Consider the following 26,295-nt stretch of genomic DNA (forward strand, 5'->3'; position numbering starts at 1 on the left):
AATTCGACAACAGAATGAAAGCAAAAATCCACCTATTCTGTTTCTTGCAAATGTTGAACTATGTATGTTGTCTTCTGATCATATGTGAAGAGAGATACCTATGATGTGGTATTATCACTCCCCTCTTTAACATCTCCCTCCTCAATCCCTTTTGCAACTGTGTGCTCCATTCCCTTTAGCAGAAATTCCTCCCCTACTTGTATTTTACTTTGACAAACTGAGAATGTTTTAACTTGCTTCCATAATAAATTGATTATTTGTGTTAAAATTGTACACTTGGCATTTGTTCTGCATTAAAATGTTAACAATAAATAAATATACCTAACAGTATTTGTGATGCCTATTGCTTATCTATCCGATCAACATTGAAGATTAAGGTTAATGTAACACAGAGCCCAAGGCTTGAAAATCTGAAGCTCTGAGAGCATGTGCAGCCCAACTATTTTCACCTCTAATGCAACACTGTTGCATCTCCTGAGTACATGTAAACAAATGAATTATGCAGTGTACACTGTACAAAGTAAAATAATATATATATATAAGCAGAAGAATTATCATTTTCATCAATTCTTTTTTTTTTTAAACTACAATTTCTTGCGGTATTTGGTGTGCCTGCTACACTTCACCATTTCTAAATGTAGGTTAAGCGCTGATAAACAGATCACAGACTCCTGCACAGTGCACTACAGCCTCTGCATAGCTATTTGATCGTATGCACATCACCCACAAGGCATGATCTAAGTAACCCAAGCTGAAAGCTTGTATTGTTTATTTCAGTTGCTGTCCTTTAGTGCCTTTCACCCGTTAAATTGGTACTTCCCTATTGATTATCATTATGTATTTGACTCATCAGTCTGAAATGATGCATGGGGAGGTTAGGCGATTCGCCGTGGGTCACAGGAGGTTAAAACACTGCCGGGATTGTAACCTGGTTTCCCAGTTCCATGGTCGGCAGCTATTTCCCTTAGCTAACATCTCTCCAACATTTACACTACCACATGCAGTGATGTTTCCATGAGGTCTTCAGGGAGAACATTCACATGCAGACTGAAACATTATCACTAGGCTCTGGTTACATTAGCTGTTGACACGTTCATGGCCGCACCAAATAAAAATATTATGAGTTAATTTATTTTTAATTTTTTAAACACAGTTAAATGTATGGATGACTTCATAAGCGGATGAGCTTATTCCAGACAACATTAAAATGATAGCGGTCAGTTCATAAATCTTAAGAAAGTGAAAAGACCTAGAAGTGTACAAAGTGAGAGTTATTTCTTTCAAATATGAATAATTAACTTCATTCTTGACCTACCTATGAACATGTCAAATTACATCATTCAAACTGTTTTGAGGGGATCATAAAATCTCTGCTTATTATAAATTTCGAATTGCATGTTAATACCAGAATACACGTCTTTCAGTATAGCTTTGTAGGCTCCACAAAGGTGTCCAGCAGTTGTTAAAGGCCCTAAAACAATGGGATAAGGCGCTCCAAGAGGGGACCTCAAGAGGGGATCTATAATGAGGGAGATAGCTCAAGATAGAAGGACTATAATGCTATTAGAAAATTCCACCCACTGAGAGAAAATCGCTTTAAATTAGAGAGGAACACAAAGACAATCACTGGAATGTTGGAACAGGTCCATAACTGACATTATTGGCCCTTTGTTAACAAGTCTTCAGTGGAGTTCCCAACATTCCAATGTACTAATGAAGCTTAATAATGCTATCCCTTAATCTCACTTCCCAAAACTGACTGCACAGTCAGTTATAGGCATGAGATAGAAGACATTGTAGGGACTTCTCTGTATAAAAAGGTGTGGCAGAGGATGAATAATGATTCATAAGGGTTCATTCCAATATTTCCGTGTCTCGGTTTCTGGCTCTCCCCGTGTCATTTAGAACAGTTGTCCTCAATTAGTGGAATGTTCGAATAGCACGCTTGCCCCACTGCCAAGCCCAATGTAGTCAACAAACGCCTTCCATTTCTCTCTCTATGAGGCAATCTGTTGTAGCTCCCGCCTATAACTAGTGGAGAGGGCATTTAATGACTGCTAACTACTTTGACAGTGGGCTACAATAATAGACGCCTGGTTCCACAAAAAAATGTTTATGGCATTTATACTATACATGGATTTTTGAGCAAGCTATCTTTTTAGCCTGGATAATAAATCTATTCTGTGCATGATTTGCCAATTATTTTCCTTGAACATCTGCTCATATTGATAAATACACTTGTCTTTTGTTCAAGGTCCTAAATCTGCAGTCAGCCTTGAAGGATAATATTGTAAATGATGCATCATGAAATCATGAAGCACACAGATATATATATATATATATATATACATTCTCTCAAAAAACAAAAGTTTCAGGGACATTATAGTTAGGCTCAGATTTCACTCGTACAAACCATAAAAAATTAAGCAGTTATAGTTGCCTGGGCTAACTATAACTTACGCAAGAGCAAATGTTTTCGTCTGCTTCCCTGCACGCATATTTGTGAACAGGGAACCAGATGAAAACTCTGCTTTCTATAAGCCGGAGCTGTTTTGCAGCTCTGGCTTGTAGAAAGTTGAGTTATGTTTTGCTTCTGCTTGGTAAAAGCTGTTAGCCCTCACCCAGCAAAAGCAAACAGCTACCTTATGAGGGTGGGTACCTCGGGAGGTAGCAAGACTCGCCCTGGGGGGTGCCGTCCCCTGGGACATAAATGGCTCCACGAGAGGGGCCGTGAGGCACCTCTCCCTCATATAAGTTAGCTCCGGGGAGGTGGTGGTCCCAGGGCTGCGGGGGGCGCCATGTGCACCCCTCCACATTCATTTTATTATTAGCCCCTGGGAGGTGGTGGTCCCCAGGGCTGCAGGGGAGGCTGTGCAGGCCCCCCTGCATTATTTTGATTTTTAGCCCAAGGGAGGTGGCTGTCCCCGGGGTTGAGGGGACCACATGGGCTCTCATTTTTTTAGTATGATTTGCCCCGGACAGGTGGTGGGCTCCAGGGATGCGGGGTCACGCGGACCCCCCAGCTCTAGTTTATAAACATTTGCCCCAAGGTGGTGGCTGTACCCATGGGGCGGAGTGTGCCGTCTGGGCACCTCCCACATACATACAAACCAATGCAAGGTACACGGTGGTCTTTTGTAAGCCCTAGGAGGGGGAACTGTTTACCCCCTCCTATTTCACTGGCATGCCCCCCGAACCTGGCCCACACGGGGTAATTAAAAACAAGCTGGGTAGCCTGTACTTGTTTTATGTTTTTTTACAGGGAATTTGTAAATATCGCGATTTTGCAGTATTTGTTTTTTTTATGCTTTTTTGGCCCTTCAGGGTCCTTTTGGGACCCAGGGCCAACTTTATGGGGTCACGGTATTTCTACCCTAACCCCTTTTTGGATACATTTATTTGGGGGTCTCGGCTGAAGCTGATCCCCAAGATGGCTGCCAATACTTCCTGGTTAAAGTGTTGGCAGCCAATCAGAGCTCTGCATTTCCCTGCACAAGCTCGTTCTTTTTCGCTGCGCTATTGCAGCTACAGATATCAATAATTTTATTTTCTTGAATTTCTCAACAACTACTGAACTGATTTACACTAAATAACAAAAAACACAATCTGCGTAACCAAATCTACTTTCTGCCCAATTTGGTGTAATTCTGTCCCGCAGCTCAGGCTGCAGGTGTGTCTAAAGGTCCTATAGGAATTACCATGGGAAAACACACTTTTTTGACACCCCTTTTTCTCATCCCCCGCTTGACAGATCATGGCAAAACTTTCCATGCACAACAAGACCTAACTTGACACTTGTTTTGGAAGATTTTGTGAACATTTGTCAACCGGTGCAAACATTATAAGGTAGTCAAAAAAAAAATCCTAAGGAAACATGGTCCTAGCTATATCTACCTACTGGCGAACACCAGAAAGGAAAGCAATATGTATTTGTGTGTGTGTGTGTGTGTGTGTGTGTGTGTGTGTGTGTGTGTGTGTGTATACACACACACACACACGCACACACACATTTGTGCCAATTGAGTACCTTCAGAATTCAGCTAGTCCTTGTTTAGTTGTACACATGCTTTTCTAACTAGACCCTGGTTAATTATTTCCCCATAGCAAATCCCTCTTTATCTGCTATCCTTTTGTAAAAGGCTCAGCCAGCCTTGTCAAAATGTGATCCTGTGAGCCCAAGCTTGGCACAGATGTCGCATAAGTGCACCTTAGACAGCAGAGCCCCGTCACCTGCGCTAACAACAAAAGTCTCACCGCCACTGCACAATCTGTTCGCGCCACCTGGGACTATCACTCATCCAATCAGATTCCTAGGACTGCTGTCTCAGCAATATGACCTCACGGCTCATGCGTATGATATGAACTAAACCATCCCTGAACAGGGCATCAGTGCCGCACTTGGGCGAATCCCATTGATTGTAACAATCCTGCTCTCCATGGGAGCTGTGGGCACCTTGCAAGGGTTAAAAGTAAATGAGTGACAAGCCTTCTGCATGATTTACAACAGCGAGCCCTGCAGTGAAACCAGCGCTTGATGGATGATCCTGAAAGACGGGAGCTAACCATAAATCATGTCTTTGAATCATTGACAAAGATAAAGGAGAGAAAGAAAAAGCAGTGGCATTGACATTCATTCTCCCAATAATGTACATTGACGAGATACAATACGGAGCCTTAATTAAAAAGCAGCCGCCAGAGCGCGGATACCACCTCTGAGGGGGGCTTGCTTGCCTTAGGAATACAGCTTGTCCATGGCCTGTTCTTCTTATAATGGACATTAGCCACCAAAATGACTCCAGTAAAAACACAAACAGTATACTTTGCAGTACTTGATAAGGACACCTTCCCATGTTCTGTGAAAAGTAATATATATTTTTACAGCTTGTCCAGGACCTGTTCTTCTTATAATGGACATTAGCTACCAAAATGACTCCAGTAAAAACACAAACAGAGTATACTTTGCAGTACTTCACAAGGACACCTTCCTATGTTCCTGTTTTCGGTGAAAAGGTGTAATTTTTTATTTTATTTCAACGGACTCACTATATACATGCAAACCCTTTTCCCCTCTTCTATCCCTCGACTATCCTTCTCAATCCAAATAACTGACTAACATATCCACCACTCAAATTACTTTCATATTTCACTATACTAATTCACCACTAATCCTTTATACGTTCCGAAGTAGCGTGCTACTCACCGAAAAAGCACTTTGACGCCTCGTAGTAAGCGCTATATAAATTTACTTACAATGCTATACAATACTATTATGAAATAATGTGTCAAAAAGCAGTGGAGTTTGGGCTTATGACGAAAGTGGTGGGGAATTCATGACATACCGGTGGCTTTAGGAGGCCTGTAGGACTTTAGAGACAGCCATACATCACCCACACCACAGCTTGTTACTGACTCTACCCCAGCCCTACAAGCCTTTTATAGGTGCCGGCAAGTAGGTACACTTATGAATTCCTCCCAGGACAATCCAGGTTACAAAGTAGTTTCGAAGAAGCAGCTTTCAAAGTAGTTTCAAACAAGCACTGCCACTGCCATTATGCCTAGCTTTAGTGTGCCAAGACATGTAATGAAAGGCATTCGCAAATGCAATTTACATGGGTAGCATACACTAATGCTGTTTATTACATTAAAGCCTGAACTGTTGGCTTTGGTAATACTCGGGGGAAAGTAGCAATAGGGGATTGGCCTCTGTGTAGAGTTAATATATGAGGCAAAGTACTGCATGCAGCCAGCAGTGTGATGATTGAGTCTACTTTACAGATGTAAAATAATCCATTAGAACTTCCACACAAAGCTTTTCCTGTACTTTTGTAAAACATGCCTTTTAGCCCATTTACAACAGAACAAAGGGAATGGGCTTACCCTATGAACACCTCAGCAGAACATGAGATTTTATGCTATTTGAGTAATTTAAAAAAATATGTATATATTACTGGGGCGCCTTGTACTCCTCAGAACCTGGGTACACACAACAAGGTGATGAACGGACGAATGTTATCTGAGTAGCTCGATTACATTTCTATATTAAAAGACTGGAATCTCAAGATACTTTGGCACGCGTTTTCAACTGCAAAACAGACCTACATATTGCAAATAATCAGAATTTGTTTCAACAATATCAGCGAGACCTAATATATGAAATGTAAAAAAACAGCGCAGGGAACAAGAAATGCTTACATTTTTGATTTCCAAATAGTACATTTAATTTGATGTGCATATGCCTCGGAATACTGAATGAGGTGCGGTACATCAGTCCTTTCCCCCTTCTCACTCGGAACCCGTGTCGGTGATCCGACGTTCTGCCGTGAATATTTAGAAGGGTTCCCTGTAATCTGGGCGTCTTCGTGCGTCTTTGATTTTGTCTGCTTTCCCTCCTCTGCCATGGCTTTTTCTACACGCATGGCTCCTGTGTGCTGCTGGATACATTTTGTTTCAGCGATGAATTCCCACAGTGCATTGCAGCCAGACTAAAGCCAGTGATCCGTATTTAACGCGGATCCGTCCCCAGGGTGGTGTACGGATCCCTGTAGGGAACACGTTTCTACAGCCTGCCGCACTTGAGATGAAGTGGCCTTCTTCCCAGCACAGCTGGCTGGGTTAAGGATCACACTAAACTAATTGCAGCACTTTTCGAAATCTTGGATTTGATAAGCGGGACAGACATTTTCTCTCCTTGTGTCTGACCCTGAAATTAGGAGAAATCTTTACCACAGTGGTTGCCCAGGCCTACTTAACGGTCAGGGCAGGCAGCGGCTCTCTACAGGGGAGCTCGCACCAGTTATTACGGGTCTCCATCACCAGTGGTGTCTGGCAGACAGAAGAAATGGCTGATTTGGGCTTTTGGCGGGGGCGCTCAGCTCTAATTTGATGGAGCCGAATTATTCAAATGTTGGCAGCCTCACTGGGCCTGCTTGAATAGGCCACGTTCACTTCCCGTGTACCTTATCAAAGGCATTGGCATATTTTCATATTCACAGACCCCATTTTTGTGCAATAGCACATGTACCAATTTTGAGCATTTTATACAGCCATGCTTTCGATTTCACATCTAGCCTGCTGCTAATGAATGGTGGTGATGGACACAATGACAATCATTGGCCTTCAACCTCTCTGCCAGATAAAAAAAATAGTGCAGCAATCATCAATTTGTACTCTGGATTGTATGTTTCTCAGCACGTGCCTGACCCATGCCATGAACTTAGGTCTCTAGGTCATGCATGTATCTAATACCCAGCTGCAGTCAAAATTGTTTACATTTGCACTGAGATGTCTGCTACTTCCGGATGGGCATGGAGGAAGTCGTAGATGTGGAAGGTGTTGATAAAGGTGCCAAAGATCATGGGGGTAATTTGTTTTTATATTTCCCATGCTCCACCCCTTCCCACTTCCTCGTGCACCTTCACTGTTTATGGCCATATACTTTGATGTATTTTCCTCACAACCTTCCAGGCCGCATCTAAACAGCAACAGGTGTAATGCTCTGCGGTAAACTCCTGGAGAAATTCTGCAACCCATAGTCTTCCCAGAAGCCCCTGAGGTGAGGGGTATCTGGCTACCATTGCCCCCAGGGGCTCTAAAAGAAGAACATTCCTAACAATGCACAGAACACATCAGTTTCGGGACGCTCTCAAGTGCTCTGTGCTGGTTAAATACAAAAAGGATGCGCATGCCAACAATATTTAGCGGAAGCATTGGAATAGTTCTCTTTTGATGTGTTTGCTGTAATGGTTTACGTTTTCTTTGCATCTGGGACGCATAGTTGCCTCCTGGGTGTGTACTCAGGTTACCCTAGTGGGCACAGAAACTGTGAGTCATTCAGCAATGAAAGAGCGCTATCTGCGGAGCTGCACTTACTCACAACTTCGCAAGTTAACCGAGGCGCTGTATACATAGTGTCAAGAAAGCACAGAAGGCCGTAATAGGAGCGCCCTTTTAGTAGCAACGGTGGCTGATAACACATATTACTAGCCCTATTGGAATGATAATTCGTGTGAATGTACCAGAAATCCAGTGTTTCCTCCTGGAGAGTTCATCTTTCAAAAGCAAGCCAAATAACTCGGAACAAAACCAAATGATAAATTACCAGAGGATCACATGTCACATTTGGGATTTCTCAGGAATTCTGCGTAATACTCAGGGAAACCTAAAGGAGGCGCTCTAAACCCCCTTTGAACGTTTCTCCCCCACCGAGTTGCCTGTACCCCCTGCATAGGTAACTTCTAGGGGGTTGAGGTGAACAGACTTTAGAAGTTCATGACGAGACTTAGAGAGGCAAGCCTGCTCTGTGTTTCCATGCACCCCTACCTGCAGCGATTGCTCGCCCTTACGGTGACAGCAGGTTACTCCAGGCACTGAAGACATCACAGTTGAATTGTTGAATGGACACATATGTGCTGTACGCACCTGTGCAAAGACTCAGACCAGGACTATGAGCTCAGCATGATATGTCTCTTGAAGTCATACTTGTTCAGTGATGGCAGCAGTATGCACTGAAATGGAGGAATCCATTTAGACTGCTGGGTGTTGGCTTTGGAACATCATCAAATACAGTTTTCTGTGCCCCTACGTGCAGTGCTTAATTTGTAAAAAAAAAAAATGTTCGTAAAGGTGCCGATAGTTTTTCCTAAGAGACCACCACCGGCTCTGCTAAATGCCATGGCTGCATAACACCAACACTTCCTACACTTGACTCCAATTCATGCCTCTTTCTTACACTTCCCTACAGTTCCTGTATCTTTATCTCATTCTTGTAGGTCATTTTAATCTTTCTCTGTTTCCTTTTTCATCTATCCATTCTCGCGTTGTGTCCTACCAATATACTGTATGTTGCTGTATCTAACTGCTTAGCTATACCAACCAAGCAAAGTGAAGGTTAGATCGCTGTGCTTGTTGCAATATTTTTGTTATGTAATATATTTCATGCAGTATAGTGACTCTGTATCCCGAATATCAGTGCTGGTGCCCACCTCTCATAACCACTGGAGCTCATTAAAGGCTGCCTACACGTCCCACACCTCGGAAGTTCGAACTGAATGACTACAAAAAAACTGACTTGGAAATGCACACCCTACATACACAGAGGTCATCATTTGCCATGGAAAATGCTGATTACAATAGTTAAAAGGCATGTATCTTTAAAGATATCATCACTTCTGGTCAGAAAGATGAGTCACTGAGAAACGTAATTGTTAGGAAGTAGTACCTCAACATAAGATGGATTTAGTCATACAAACAGTTTCACAAATTCACCAGGTGCATAATAAAGTTTCAGTTCACTGAGATAACTCAAGAGACTCAAAAACATATTTTGTCGAGCAAAGTATACCAATGTCAGAATTTATATTTAGCACCGTGAAACACAAATTGATAGCCACTATCTTTTGCTGACTTTTGCATAATATGTTTTCAAGTTTCTAAATGATGACTTTACACCTATTCAAGGACATTGTCAGAAGCATTAACAAAAAAGTCTTACAGAACCAAGTGCAGAACTTTAGCAAACATTTTTTTTTACTTTGTCCCTTTTGATCTCAGTCTCCCTCCTGAGCTTTTTGTTTAAATGGCAAGGAAACAGGTAGATGCGAAAAATGCACGGTCCATATGTAACGTGCCTATCTCTATTTTCAGGTACTCTATTTAAGTAACAAAATGCACCCTCAATGGGTTTTTAAATGAAAATCAAAACAATATTATAATTATTATTTCCCCCATAAAGGACCCCTGGCGTGAAATCCCCTACCACTCCATGACTGAGTACCTTAACTTGACCCAGAATGAGACTGTGAATGATTGCATTACATACTGGGTCATTTAGCGTATGTCCGAAAGCGTGCCAGCCAGTCGGGTCAGTGGAGGCAGCCCATCACATAGGGCCGGTTTCCAAGTTTGGCGGTCTTCCTCTGGGCCAAGACCGCTAAACTTGTAGTCAGACCGCCTGCTGGATTATGGGTTTAATCCTGGCAGGTGGTCTGTGCTGCGGCGGTCCTATGGAGGTGTCTTTCTAAGGCTCAAAGAAGAGCCTTAGGAAGGCATCGCCATGGGAGCGCTGCAGCACGTTCCTGCACAGGAAGAAATGTACCATGTCATGCACTTCTTCCCGTGCAGGAACAGGGGGTGCCGAAATACAAGGGGGACCCACCACTTGCTCCCCTGCATGCACCCTAATGCACAGAGGCTAGTTGCCTCACTGCTAACCTTTCCATGCCAGGCTCACCCCCACGAAAAGGAGGGCAGTGAGTAAATTCGTAATATGCTCGGCGGTGCCACAGCGGCACCGCCAGCATATTACTTCCACTGACCGCTGTGCCAGCACAGCTGGATCACGGATCCGCAGCAGTTGCAGCGGTCCTATGGCGTTCCCACCAACGCAGTCATAATATGGTAGTCAGATCGCCAGAGCAGCGGTAGTAGCACCACAATGCAGTTGTAATTAGGCCCTTAGAGATTCTGGGATGCCTATGGGAATTTCTGTGCATTCAGTGGAGACGTAGCTGCAGCGGCTACATTGAAGGCACTAGTTCTTTGCCTAGCAGACAACATACTTGGTGCGCTCACTTGGCTATTTCTTTTTTAGTTTTTCAATAACAAACTGCCTAAGCAAAAAAAATTGTTTCTGAAATACATAAAATCAATGTCCTTACACTTTGGGAGTAATCACTATTCAGTCTATCAAGCCTTTCCGGGTGGACTCGGGCAGGAAAAATGTATGTTGGAATGAATGCCCTAAAGAGGGCAGACCTAATTAATACATTGCATGTGACCCTGTGGTGGACACAAAGAGGGTCAAAGTTTTGAAATAGTTAATTTGGCTGAGCTTCCATCAGCAGTAACCAGGAGCTTTGCCTGTATCTAAGTGGCATCGGGCAACTGCAAATTTGGAGGACAGGGCACCTGCCACATTGGTCATATGCCAAATTATTCCCCTTAGACTTCACGAGGGAGTTCACAAATGCGTGCTCCGAAGTGAACATGAACTACCAAGACTGAGTCCATGAATAAGTTTCCAAATGGGACCTGGAATGAACTCAAAGGAGATGTCTGGTGCACACGCAGCGTGCCATCATAATGATGTAGTCTCTTCGTACATGCATCCCTAATTGACATCACAAATTAGTCCATAAATGAGACACTCAATAAAAACACTGAAACAGACCCAGGAGAATGTCACAAAATGAGAAACACTTTTTTGGATTGTGAATATTTTGTTAACAGCTTGTACATAGTTAGTTACTCTACGACTATCACCAAACAGTTAAAGTTCTATATTTGTGGTAATTTTGGGAAAAAACAATATATCACAGATCTTTGACAAACACCAAGGAGACGCCCACAGCAAGAGAGGCGCACACATGAAAACATTTAAACATATAGATTATCTTGATCTCTTTAGCACTCTGTACTCCCTTCTGGTACAGCATGACAGCTGATATTGTCGCATTTTAGTAGCAGTACAGAAAAAACAAAGGTAAATGCAGCATGCGGCCCCATGCTGTGCCATATTACAATTTTGGGTTGAGAAAGACTTGCACGCTTTCAATTGAGGAATTCAGAGAGCCAATCCAGCGCCATTTGCACTGACAATGTGACTGAGGTGAGAGATTAAGTGCCAAGGTACGACATCCTAATACCGCGCCTCGGTGGCGCGGGGAGCGGAGAGAGCATCGCGGTCTCATTTTATACACATGGCCTTATTACCTCACTCACGAGGGAATACACCGCGATCTAAGCTGTTGCGTGACATGCAGGTCAGTGACATCTCAAGAGCGCTACCACTGAGCGCCTTACATTTTAGAAGCTTTTAATATACACATTGAATATGTTTATTGCAGCGAACACGTCACTCCCGTCAAGTTTTCCGCTGTGATGTTTAAGCATATTTCTCAAGCCTTCCTTTCATAATCACAGTCTTTTAAAAAAAGATTGCTTTTTCTTGAACAATTGCGTTTTTCCAGTCTTTTTCCCTCCTTTCCAACTTAAAGATGCAGTACAGAGAAGATTGTCTCGCAATCAACCCACTACAAAATACCTCAACATATTCTATATTCAGATTTCTATGCTCTTTTTTCCCTGAATGAAATCATCCATGGTATTGATTGCCTAGGTGTCTTCAACTCAGTATTAAATATAGACAATAGAAACCATTCATTTGGGTAATCCGTTCAGCTTTCTGTGGTGATTCCCTTCCAATGCATATATAAGTTGCAAATACTGTTTCCACTGTTTTCTTGAGTCTGTTGTTGACCTGGATCCAAATCAAGCACCACCTAAGGGCCCAACACAATACAACCAACTTAGTAGACACCATAGCAGCAAGACACATGCCTTTCTGTAGCAACAGACGTTCTTAGATTTTTTACCTTTGTCGGGGACCTTAGAGCAGCACTTACTGGCAGTGCTAAAATACAGTATTGTACCCCTTTTCTTAAAATACCTATGGAATTTTCAATTTTCCTAAAATAGTTTAAGACTGGAGCTAGAATAGTATAACAAGGCAACTGGAATAGTTTGGGCTAAGTTCCACTTTCCCAAAATATTGTACTGGAAACTCTGCCACTGAGTGCATTTATAATTGTAATTGCATTTATATAGCGCTTAATAAGAAGTATAAAGTGTAAGAAGTGTAATGAAGAAAAAAACAAGGCAGCGGGCCGTTTCCATCTATGAACTCAGGATCTGGAATAATATCCGCATGTCCATTACGACCACCTCAACACCGCTCCAATGTAGGAAAGATAGACCTCTTTAAAGAACACTACATCACAATGCAGTAACCATCCAATAACCAGCGAACTCTCCTATCACATGTTGACTGTTAGCTTGCCTTTGACCCTGTACAGTGCTCTACTGCCTTTTTGGCAAGGTTCATGCAATACTAACAACACATACACTCATACATACTATGGCCCTCATGGCAAGTGGCCTGGTAATTGGGAGTGATATTGATTGTATCTAATAAAATCCGACTCTGGTGCAGAATTTGTCCGGAGTGAAAAATCCCACGACTTAGAGATTTTGGGGCATGACATGCAGATTTTGTTGCTAACTGCACCAAAATCTGCATATTTCTGTCAATAACAAGCATTATCCACCTGATATAGTCAGGTCTGAGCTACTGATATTTATCACAAAACCTAGAATTGTGAAATGTGTGGTAACAGCAGATGCTGCACATTTCTCCATTAACTGGATCACTGGTAATGACTATTTATGTTACTCTTTTGGTAGCTTTTACCCAGGTTTTACTTACTGGACCAACTCCATCGTTGTAAATCTCTGTGTAGTGGAACTGTTTAAAAAAACACACAGGGAGCCACTATGTTGTAAAACAAGTGTAACAAAAGACATACACATTCAGGCAGAACTGTTTGAGAATTACTAGCTCTTCCACCAGGGACCTTTTATCACATCCTGTCAGGTGTTAAACTCCCCTCCTGCTCGGCAGGGACCACCCGGCCTGCTCTGAGCCGCATCTGACAAAATGATACTGTTCACTTCCAGAACCCATCACACTGTTATTCTTGGATAAAAAGGTAAAGCAAATAGCAGCCAACTGCTCAGTGCTGCAGAGACAAAGACCAACCAGCCATTTATCAAAGTTCCGGACAACCAGTTTGCTGAAAGCTTCGGCCATCTCTCCAGTAAGAGCTCTAAACGATAACACACTATAATATCAGCAGTGACAAATGGAACTGAGGGGTGTAACCTATACATGATCAATATCTCCTCTAATATGGGAGCCTTCTTTATCATATGGACTAGTGGGAATGCTTATCAAACTCTGTGTGTGTGTGTGTGCGTGTGTGTGTGTGTGTGCGTAAATATATTATGTTAGGCGCCTTGATGCCCTTTGGGCTAAGTTTGCGCGTTATAAATTTATTTTCATTCATTCATTCATTCATTATATATAGATATACATAATCAGTCTGTATTAAGCCGAGACTTCCAACATCAGCTTCGTTCGGCATTGAGAACAAGGCACGTCCAGGGCAGTTTCCTGAAACAGGTTTATTCCGACATTAAATTCATTACATCAAGTGCAGCAGGAGCGTGAGGTGGCCTACATGTTTCAGCCGCAGCTTTCCACAAGGCCATGAGTATATCTATCTATGTATCTATGTATCTATGTATCTATGTATCTATCTATCTATCTATCTATCTATCTATCTATCTATCTATCTATCTATCTATCTATCTATCTATCTATCTATCTATCTATCTATCTATCTATCTATCTATCTATCTATCTATCTATCTATCTATCTATCTATCTATCTATCTATCTATCTATCTATCTACCTACCTACCTACCTACCTATCTATCTATCTATCTATATATATATATATATAAATATATTTATTTATTATGTATGCAGTCATAGATTGCCAGTTATACTTGCCGTAGACATTTTTGAAGCAGGCGAATATCTACCAAGGGCTTGGATTAAAACTGCAGCTGTGATTTTCAATTCAAAACCAATTATAATTTCTCTTTACCTCTGGATAATTAAGGGGTGACTAATGAGACCTGATAACATCAGTCGCATTTGCATGACTGACAACTAATGTTAAAGGCCACCATCAAGAAGTCAGTCAATCATCCGAACAGGTTGGCATGCCTATTTTTGTACACCTTAGAAATGAAGTAAGGAATGCTCTAGAGGTGGAAGATAATACAGACCACTGAAAAGGAGGTATACCCAGGACGAGTGGAATTGGGAAGCAAAAAAGGACCAAATCACGCAAACGGGGTGGCTATATTATGTAACAAAAAAAATACAAATGTGCAGAAAAATGCATCACATTCGCTGCAACTATTATTTCACTATTTTCCATTTTAACACTTATTAATGCGATATGAACTAATATTTCATCGAATGAATACGATTTTGATACTTGAAAACTGCACTTTGAGACTGACGGGTGACCAATTAACATTTGAAAAAGTCTTCCACTGTGCAGCACCGCGTATTGTATTTTGAAAATAACTTTCGATTCATTTGAGCTAGAAAGAAAATGTGTTTTCAGAGAAACCTGCAAAGTATACATCAGATGATGGGTTGTGTGTTCAGGACCATAAATCCAAAATTATGCAGAAAACACCACAGATACAGAATCGCATAATTCAGCAGCACTGTGTATACTTCTCCTCTATCAAGAAAACCAAATACGAATTAGACAGTCCCTATAGTACAGGATTTAAGATTAATTAAGCTACATCAAAACTGTAGCCATATGGATGGTGCCGGTTCACCATATATGACTATTAGATTATTGAAAATACACAATGGTGATGATCACTTTGATATTTAATTGCTACCTCACATTTACGTCAATAAAGATTAGTTGGCTGTAGTTTATTTTTGTAAATCTCTTTTACATGAGCTAACAACACAGATGTGCAATCACTCTAAAACTGGAATGAAGCCAGTACATAAAATGCAGAAAGGCCGTGACACTACTCTAGGTTCAAAGGTCAAATCCTACCTATGACTTGAAATCAGTACGAATATCATTCACACAAGGCCTTTCAAAGTATTTGGATTGGGGATTTTAATTACAACTCATAGTAGTTTGCAAAGGTTTGGCCAAGTAACTGCTACACATTGGGAATAACCAATGTCCATGTTATTCTGGCAAGTCCACAGTCATGCCTAACACTTATCTTCCTTTCATAGGGTTTTCTATGTACAACTTGGGTTACTGATTAAGGTCACTCACAATAGGCGCAATCCTCAGGGCCTGTTTCTTTTCATTTGGGATTTATCGTGTAAATTACCCTATCCTTAGCTCTCAGATAAATACAGTCTTTTCCTTAATTTACAACTGAGCAGAAGACTGATTAAAGTTCACTGGTTTTCATTCACTTTCATTAGAGCTTCCTTCTACATCTTGATATTATTACAAATAAACCAGCAGCGTTACAGGCATGATACTGATAAAGATGCTAGTGGAAATCCTACAAAAAAACTAATAACAATGATAATAATAGCAACAACAAAAAATAGGACAGTTTTGATGCAGTCATGGGTTCATGCTCTGCAATGCTATGTTCTGTATCATAAAAACAGAGACTGAAAACGAAGTGATTTCTAAATGTTTGTAAATGTTACCAGGGGCTGCATCACAGTACAGAAAAAGTGCATTTTCATTGTTTGCACCGGGTGCACCGTTTAAGAGGTGCGCCCAGTGACGCACCCTATTATGATAAATGCGCTGCCCCCGGGGCAGCCGCTAACTCACACTGCCCCCAAACGCTCCGTGTTTTTCCATTACGGGTGGAAACCCCCTGCACTTTTGAAGGGGATTAGAGATCCCCTTGCAGGAGGGTGCAGTCAGTAACTGCACCCATCTGCAAGTGGATGCCTGGGGAGGCCATAGGACCCCCTTTACCCCCTGCAAAGGGCTGACATCAGGGAACGCACTGACAGTGCGACACCAACAAATGTTAGGTGGCGCACTGTCAGTGCGTACCCTGACAGTTTCTTTGCCTCTGCGCCTGCGTCTGTAATACGGCGAGGGTGCAGAGGCAAAGGGATTCTCTCATTTGCATGGGGCACGCCCCTATGCAAATGAGGGAGCGCCCACTGAAAATATCGCTGGCGCTTTAGGTGCACCAGCGCTATCGGTATTACAGAAGGCGCCGCAAAAGCATCTGTGGCCCCTTCTGTAATACCAAAGTGCCCCGGAGGCGCGCAAAGCAAGCACAAACGCACTTTGCGCCACCGGCGCTTTTTGTGTAATACGGCCTCAAAAAACAAAAAAACTGTTCCATTATGCACTTTGTATATAGCATGAAAAAAACAAACCAAAAATATAATTGATTTCTCATTGGTTGAACTCTAAAACATAGAAGTGCATCAATAGTGTGATAAAAAGATTGGTAAGGATGAAGCTGGAGATAGTGAACAAAAAGAATAATGATGTAATAATATAATGGCAACTATAATAATAATAATAAAAATAATAATGAGAAGAAGAAGAAAGTGAAGAAGGAGATGGCAAATTATTTTCTATTCAGTGCAACCTCGGCTAAAAAAGTGCCTCGCCCTTTTTCCCTTTAAGGAGACTCTAGTCTGCTTCTCAGTGTAAGCTGCACAAGTAAACACAATTTGTAAGCGCCACAAAATCAGCACTGAGAGAAATAGCCCTGTAGAAAATCTTCACCACTCTTTAAACTGAGAAGCAGTGCTCAGACCTTGACCAAATATCAGTCTTGAGAGATTTGGCAGAGAATCGTATCCTGAGATAAGACGCGGATTATGATACTGTTTTTAAAAAAACATTGTTTTTATCAAGTATGGTAACAGTAAAATATAGCCATCATAGTTTGGAAAAATCACAAAATTCTTCTAATTGCTAGGTTTTGCTTCATATGCAGTCCACATTTATGCAAAAGATCAGAAACTAACATTTACATAGGAGGTGAATGTTTTAAGTTGGCTACGTCCGAATGTGCCCGGTAAAACTGGTTAAGTGGGTCAGACATATCGGCTACATTGATTTGTGTAGATTATATGGAAGGGGATCCTGTGTGATATTCAAGGAACAGAGATGTGAGCAGAGGATAACAAGAACAAGAGTATATCTAGAGGCCAGCCCTTTAACCCCTTCCCTGCTCATGACGGAACCGTTCCGTCATGAGCCACGGTTGCCGTGTGCTCATGACGGAACGGTTCCGTCATGACACGCCCGTTGGCGGCCGCTCCGCCTGCGCGGCGCTGTTTCCCCGCCTGTGCGGGGGGACAACGCAAATGGGCGGAGTCATGACGGAACCGTTCCGTCATGAGCACAGCCCAACCGTGGCTCATGACGGAGCGGCTCCGTCATGAGCACAGCGCCACCGCGCTGCCCCCCCGCACCCCGGCGGAATTCCCGCCGCGGTGAAAGGGTTAAAGGATAACCAAATAACCTAAATATTATTATGGCAAGAAATGATACTGAAAAAAAAGATGCACAGCAAAAGTGAGTGTGTCTATTATTAAAAGGAACTCATGATGGATATTTAGTGTGGATGGATGTGGCATGGGAATAGTGACATGGAATATTCCTTGAATAAGGATAAATACATATACATTCCATCCACATAATGGATGTTTGATTAGGGGTTATACCCTAATATCAATTAATGGGATCATACTTCAGATTATGATTCTTAAGCATGACCTTATTGGTAATACTTCTAAAAATCTATTCTAAATAACTCTGTCAAACAGTCATTTACAACTTTACAATCTTCAGCAATAAAAGTCTACTTCCTCCTGACACACACTCCACTTGTGCTCCCATTCAGTGAGCTGCTCTATGACAATATCGAATTTTAAACATCTATGTTTGGACGGATTCCTCTGCATGGTAAAGACAGGTACCTCTGACTTGAATGCCCAACTATACTGTTCTCTGGATCCCTAATGCTGATTTTTTGTCATAGGCGAACACAGATCTTGCATGTGCACTATGACATAGGCCTGTCTCATGGACGGCTGCCTTGTTGAACTGTTAGGGGTATGCAAAGCGCTACCCCCATAGTTGTGGAAGGCTACCACTTTGATCAGGAGTTAAGCGGCATGAGCACGGTGGTGGCAGAATAATATGTAGTGATCACTAGCAGTGAAAAAGACCATTTTACCATGTCACTGGATTGACATCTACAGGCTCATTCACCTTTTAAAAATTCAGCTGCTGTGTGCTCAACACAACCTTTGTCCTACATCAAGTGGATGTGGAGTGCTACACAGCGCTTGAATAGTGACTCTGTACCGGTTGTATGTGTGCCTGGGAAGGGTACAGTTCAGGGATAGAGCAGTACTGTGTAGTACATGTGGAATTAGTGCGCATGCTGAGTGTGTGTATGTCTTCGAGGAGTACATGACATGAAAGATGTAGGGCTGTATAGTGCGTGAGCAATACTAGCATGTGCTGGGAGTAGGAGTACTTGTGTGACGTACAATACATGAAGGGTGAAGTGTTGTGCACCACGCCCATGGTGAATGCGTGTGCTGGTGGTGTGTGTTCTTAAATAGCACACCCAGGTTAAACATAGAAAAGCTTCAGTACTGAACAGTGAGCGCAGACTGAGTGTGTGTGCTGAATGCATGTGTACATGTAATGGTAAAATGTATGGAGCTACTAGTGCTAGACAGTAACTGTGCTGTGAATGTACACTGAGTATGTATGCCTGCAATTGTACATTACATGGAGGACCCTGAGTTCCATTTTGGAATTCCAAGGCCTGCCTGGTGAAGACATGAGGAGAGGAATCTCCCTGACAGATTTGTGTATTGCTGCATTCCTGTGAGCTGAGTGGGACACACACTGGAGGGAAAAGTAAAAGACTCCCTTTACACTTCAAAAGACTGCTTGTTAGGTCTCGCCTAGTGATGCAGCGCATGCGCTGATCACTCCTGGCGAGATCTATTGTCATTGCTTTGGCTTGCGAAGCGAGGGTGTAAGCTCCATCCACGCTTCTTACTGGCTGGTCTGCTAAATCCGTGCTATCTATTGGGAGGAAAGCATGTTTGGATCCCTCCCTGTCTTCCTTCGGTGTGCCTGCCCGGACAGGGCATGTGAACGCGCCTGGACAGGACATATGCACGCGCTGCTTTGCTTTTATCCTGCAAAGTTCCTCGGGCGTTTCCTGTAATGACAACATCTTAGCAGAACGCACGCATGGCGCAATTTCACTTTCTTTGCTCCCCGCGTTCCGACTGCTTTTAAGCTGCAAATGCAAATCAAGCATTGCCCCACAGTGTACTTCTGTTCACTCCGTGCAGCCTTTCTCGCCGTCGGACCAGTCGTCCCTTTATTATATGCAAAATAAAGTATCCAAATTGTTGGTCTTCTGTGCCGATACTGCTTCTAAGCTGCTAATGCAAATCAAACATTTGCTCATCCGCTTCTGCACTTTCGACTTTGGGTATAATAAATAATTGGGGCTTACGTAATTTACACGGCCCAGACGCATGCCCATGCAGTTTTGATCACGCGGCGATTTAAACCAGTTTCCCGCACACACTTTAAATCCACCTCCGTTCGCTTCTTCCCTCCCACCCACTCCTTTTCCCTCCATTCTGCGCCCTTGTTGGTTACATTTTAGTGTCACTATTAGCACACGGTGTATGGGTCGCAAGCCGCTCCCCAAAAAACCACAGCATTATAAATATAGCACTCGCACACTTTTGCATCTCTACACTATATTACCGCAATCATCTTGCGCAGAACATTAGCCCGCAGCGTCACACTACCCATTTATTAAAGCTCTCTTGCCGAGTGTATTTGCCCTTACTACCTATTTTGATGTACCTCACGCAGTGATTTAAACCAGCTTCCCCTACACCTCAATTATACATATAGCACACGCACAGTTTTGCATCTCCGCACTCTGCTACCGCAATAATCTTGAACCGAGCATTAGCCCACAGCATCACACTACCCATTTACTAATGCGCTCTTGCCACGTGTATTGGCCCTTACTACCTATTTTGATGTACCTCAGGAAGTGATTTAAACCAGCTTCCCGCACACACTTTAAATCCACCTCCATTATACATATAGCACACGCACAGTTTTACATCTCCGCACTTTGCTACCGCAATAATCTTGCGCAGAGCATTAGCCAATAGCGTCACACTACCCATTTACTAATGCGCTATTGCCGCGTGTATTTGCCCTTACTACCTATTTTGATTTCCTTCACGCAGTGGTTTAAACCAGCTTCCCGCACACACTTTAAATCCACCTCCGTTCGCTCCTTCCCTCCCACCCACTCCTTCCTCCCTCCATTCTGTGCCCCTGTTGGTTACATTTTAATGTAACTATTAACAAGCATTTGCAATGCAATAGGTCTCGCATTTACGCCAGTTTGAGCTTTTGGCATTATAAATGACAATGCCTTTTTTTATGTTTTACAAAACTAAAAAAAAAAAGGTATTGTCATTTACAATGTCAATAGCTCAAACTAGCGTAAATGCGAGACCTATTGCATTGCAAATGCTTGCTGATTCAGGGATAGATCACAAGGAAGGGGCCTAGAAACATCCCAGGAAGGTAAAAGGCCAGTAAGTGGAATCATAAGGAGTAGGACTGAACTTTTGATGCACATATCACTGTGGCTGACATCCAAGTGTGAGCTCCCATGAACTGTTTTGTGGGACAAACAGCTTTGGGGTCTTGACTTCTGTGACAGACATCTTCATCAGAAAAGAAGAAAAGGAGAAGTGTCCACTTCAAAAGAATAACCCAACATGTAATGTAAAATACTAAGACCGTAAATCATATTTGATGTCTGGAAAAGGACTATAAGAAGGGGAGGCTGTCCATAAAAATTGTCATCTGACAAGCATCCAGATTTGCTGAGTGAGAAGCGGAAACTTTACAAGACTTCTGTCTGTGACCAGGACTAGGGGCCAAGGCTTGTTAGTCTCCATGCTGGGTGAAGGGACATCACCCAAGGGAACAAGCTCATCTACCATGGAGCCTGGAGCACTAGCGGCTGCTTGATTGCCAAGATTAGTGTACCCTGTGAGGAAGAGGAGACCATTGAAGGGTGCGAGGTCCAGCGGGGAGCCCTACAGTGAGGACTCCCTGTGCGAGGTGTGAGGATTCAGCTGTACATCGACTGGGTCATAGATCCTATGCAGGATTTTTTTAGTGACCCTCGTATGCCAATAGAGGATCTGAGTATTGAGTGCTATGCCTCGTTGTGGTGACACTGTATGCCAGAGGGGGCCACTGTTGAAGTAGTGGTTTTACCAGTGTGGCTGGACTCCTGAACGTCTTAGCAATAACGATATGCGGGAGGGACCATCTGTGTGTGGTCAATTGAACTGATGAGTTTATGTTGCATCCAGAAGGTATCACAGTCAGTAACCCCGTGTGCCATGAGGGGCTGCCGGGACCAAATCGCCAAAGACTTTGGACCTTTGCTTGGGACTGAAGTGAGACTGCAACCAGCAGGTCTAGCCACACCGTTAGATCTGTCTAGACTGACCCCCGAAGACCAGATGGACAGCGCGCCCTCCAGTCTAGGGAGAAACTGACTTACCAGATCTTTGCAAGCCAGTGTTGTTACGATCACTGGGGAGAACCAGCAGCGCTACTCCAGAGAGAGTGAGCCGGCACCCGCCTGATGTTGCTATATGTACCTTGAGCAGCCAGACTACCCCAATCAGGATCTGAACTCACAAGTGCCCGTGCTCAAGCCACCCGCTGTAACACTGAAAACTTTCATGCTGCAGGAGCGGGTAAGACTTAAACTGGACCTGTGGGCCCCGGGGGATTCACTGCAGAAGGTGCGGTGGCACCATAGACACTTTTGACTAAAATCTTAAAGAGTCAAAGGAAACTCTTGAGTACGGCCTAATAGTGTGCATTTTCTGGTTCAGCCAATAGTGAATGGGGAATAACCCTGAACACATTACACGAAGGAGGGTGAGACGGGGATTTGCTTGACAACTACTAGAATCCCCACCTCAAGAGGGATTGTGTTGTGGCTTCTGAATGTCGTATTCCTTTGCATATCCAGAGTTAGAAATGAAATACTACTTTTTCTTATAAAAGTCAGTATTTGGATGAACATTGGTTTATTGTTTGTACTGTTTTGACTTTGAGTTACGAGTCGTGTTTACTGACTAGTATCTGCATCCCTCCTGAGGGAGCCTTGACTGCTCAACAACAGCTACCACTGAGAGTCAAGTGTAGATGAGGTACTTGGCCCAGTTGTACGGGATCCATTGTAGGTCAGGCCCCGGGACATCAGGAGTAAAAGGCCTCAGCCACCATGGTTGGGCCCAGTAACCTCTGCATGCCCCATGGCAAGGGGTTCTGACAATATACTTCGAGCGACTTCAGCACTGCATCAAGTACAGTATATTTTATAGCTAGGAATACCTACTTTCTGCTTCCCTATGTATGCTTGCCTTGATGATATGTTGGTAGTGGATATTGGGTAGTCGATATATTCTTGAACTTCATATTATAACGTACAACCTCTGGTAAGAGCTATGTAGTAGCACACTGGGATTTTTTTATGAGTTCATTTCATGTTATAGAATTGCTTGAGCCTGTGTCTACATTGATTGATATGCCTTCTCCAGTCAGTGCTGTGCTGCCCATTCTACCACTCAGACATTTCCCTACTATGCTTCAGGCGCAGCTTTCAGAGTTAAATGAGGTGCCATGATCCAACCATGCCCAATGACCCCATTCTACTTGCAACCTTCTATAGTGTAGGGCTGATTCCAGCCATATAATTTTAATTTTCATGAGCTGATTCACCATGAAATTCCGTCCTTTTATGGCGCGCACATCACATCAGAAGATCTGACACCCTTCTCTAATTCTTGAGTTTTTCAATGAATTGTTAATGTTGAACAAGAGAAGTCATATTTATGGTGCATGATTTTTCTGTTTATCTGAGATTCTACTTTCTTCTGGTCTCAGAAATGTTCCAGTATCAAAATATGGAATACCCAGCCGTAGCTAAGGGAACTCTTGATGCAAATATACTAATAAATCAGAATACCAGTAGACTTATTAGACTGTACTCACTGGTTCAACAAGATTAGCAGAGGTAACTATTAAAGTGTTCATCCCATGAGGCATGATGTACCTTGTGCAGTGAAGTAATTGATGCTCAGGTTGGTAAAATACTAGTAAACCACTATTCCTTGGTAAATAACATCTATTTTATTTGCGTTACCTCTATTACTTTGATTTCCTGCTGCTCCTATTGCTTGCATTTTATATATTAAATACTGGAGTTTTGGGACATAGAAATTAATTGTTTCTTATAGCAACCCAGCCCAACCCTGCTCCAATTTTTGAAAGTGCTGAAAACGTATTTCTTTAACAAACAATACATTTGACACAGTAACAGTTCTCATTCACTCTCAGAACTCAGCTATCCCTCTAACCACTCACTCACTGTCGCTTTTCCTTTGACCCTGTTCAGCGCTCCACTGGCTTTGGCAATATTTGCAATATACAAATACCACATTCATATATGAAGTAGGTTCATTATTATTGCTCTATGCGATACACTCACAATATGTGGACTGTATTTGAGGCAGTGGCTTGTAGGTATGCAAACCCTGTTCTAATGACTTTTTACCAATTGACACATTCTACAGCTAGCTGTTTAAATTTCAGTTCCTTAGTGCCTTGATCTGTGAACTGCAGGGTCTATAGGTTGAAGTGTGTATTCACATACCCTCTGAACCATCACAATATTTCCAAACTGAACTGACAGGCAAATAGCATGGAAAAAAAGTTCCAGTTTATAGTTTCTTTTGAAATGCATCTAATGATATGGATGAAATGGACGATTTGGGAGGATATAAACTCCAGCTACCATTGGCAAAGCCAGTAGACCTGCCTAGCATTTTGAGAACTGAACTAATATTTTTAAAAGGCCTACTAAAGTAAATTAAAAAAAACTATTGCTTTCTGTATAGAATGCATCTAGGAGATACATAATATAATGTGTGATGATTCACTGTACATTTGAGATGTGAAATAGTCCCTCGTGAGTAAACTGGTATAATGACATGTTTAACAGATAATAGCATGAGGCGAAAGTGTAATGCTCCTGTAATGTGGAGCCAATGACCATTCTACCCATTAGTTAAAGACTTGGTAAGAATAGTCCATGAAGCCACCTGCATTGTCAAACCAGACCTAAAAGGGACTATTTCAAACAGAAATACAATTTAAAAATGGGTGCTTGATCCCCAGATAACAGTCCATTGATGGCTACACCATAATATCTCTTCCTCATTCTTTAGCTAAGAGAGTCACTTATGTATCCTGTCCATATTTGTAAGCGCCCTTTGAGATATTGACTGAACACTAGAGGGCCTATTCACAAAGGTGAATACATACGTTTATTTAATCATGTTTAAATTTATGACTATACTATGAATTGTTGTTAAATATTTATTGTAGAACTAGAGCTAACATAACAAAATGTTACACCACATTAAATGCATTTTAAATATTTAAGTTGCCTATATGAAATGTATTTATAAAATCCCAACCACACTAACATTTTTATTTAAAACATTTTTACTACAGTTTCTTAAAAATTATATGTGGAATTAATGTAAATTATTTGTACTATTCTAATAAATGTTTAAAAATAAAATTCGTTTTTAAAATTAAGTGTATTATTATGTAATTAATTTTATAACAATAACATAGACAATAATGATACATCAATATAGTACTGTAAGTGTATATTTACATATATATATATATTATAGTTAATTCATATTGTTATATGTAACACTGTTGTTTTTTTTTTTACATGTAATGCGTGTGTATTCTATTTGTTTATTTGTTCGCTTCATTTTGTCTAGTTAAAATGACATTTATTTATAGAAATAGTCACCGAAATCTGTTATATTCTACTCCAGTGACGGGTCATTATCACACTTGATAGGAAGTAAATCACCTTCTTGCTGATTTCACTGTTGGACAAGAAAAACGTGTCAAAGTTTTTGAACTTCTATTACAACACATAAATCTGTACTTTATGTATACTTTTATTGTGTTGAAACACACTGGGTGTGTTATAGTATTACAGGCTGTGAATTGCTTATCTTTCAGGATAGAATAGAATATAGATAGAATACACACGCATCACATGTAAAAAAGAGCCAAAAGTGTGAACTATAACAATATGAATTCACTATAAAAGAATTTAGAATGCAAAATTCCTCTTCCTATGAGCTATAACTGATTGAAAGGAGCATTTCCTTAAACTATATTGGGCCACCAACAAAAGCCTCAAAGGGCCTAACCCTTTCTTTTTACACAAAAGCATCATTGCCTCCACAGAGACTACAATATTTTTACTATGTCAACTCTAATTTTGATTTGTGTTTTCGCATTTTTTGTGCTTCGTGCTTGAGCTGAAAACATTCAGATAAATTATTCATTGACGTTTGCCAGATGGCCAGAGGAGATCTTATGTTGCATACAAATATAAATATCATATTCATAATTAAAAGAGTATGACAAAAATTATAGATATTTTACAGCAAAAAACCTTTGTACTAAGACAATCCCAGCAAAAAGTGCTTTCTGGTGCAAGGGTCTTATCTACCTAAGGGCTTTTATTTTTATTTCAGGGAGTTTCGAGGTGATTTAGAGTATAGACTCATAAATATGCAAGATCAATGGAAAGCAATGTACAGGCCTCATAATTATCATAGAATTAGAAATCCTAAAATGTCCTAATCTGCTTATTTTTTGTTTCCCTAATACTTATGTGTACCTTAATCC

At 41.8% G+C, this 26,295-nt stretch overlaps 1 protein-coding gene across 2 annotated transcripts in view; it reads right to left on the bottom strand.

The window, feature by feature from the left end:
- Window positions 1-26,295, bottom strand: part of TSHZ2 (teashirt zinc finger homeobox 2) — a 320,047-nt gene that overhangs the window by 58,658 nt on the left and 235,094 nt on the right. Inside the window, exon 1 of one of the 2 annotated variants that reach the window (XM_085619131.1) lies at window positions 6,193-6,312. The exons of the other annotated variant lie outside the window; for it this stretch is intronic. Within the exon in view, the coding sequence (XP_085475257.1) occupies window positions 6,193-6,265 (73 nt within the window). The 5' untranslated portion in view covers window positions 6,266-6,312. Of the gene's footprint in view, window positions 1-6,192; window positions 6,313-26,295 lie in introns of those variants that run through there. 2 annotated transcript variants of the gene reach the window in all.

This window comes from Triturus cristatus, chromosome 7 (genome assembly GCF_964204655.1).
Source record: "Triturus cristatus chromosome 7, aTriCri1.1, whole genome shotgun sequence".
Classification (NCBI taxonomy): Eukaryota; Metazoa; Chordata; class Amphibia; order Caudata; family Salamandridae; genus Triturus; species Triturus cristatus.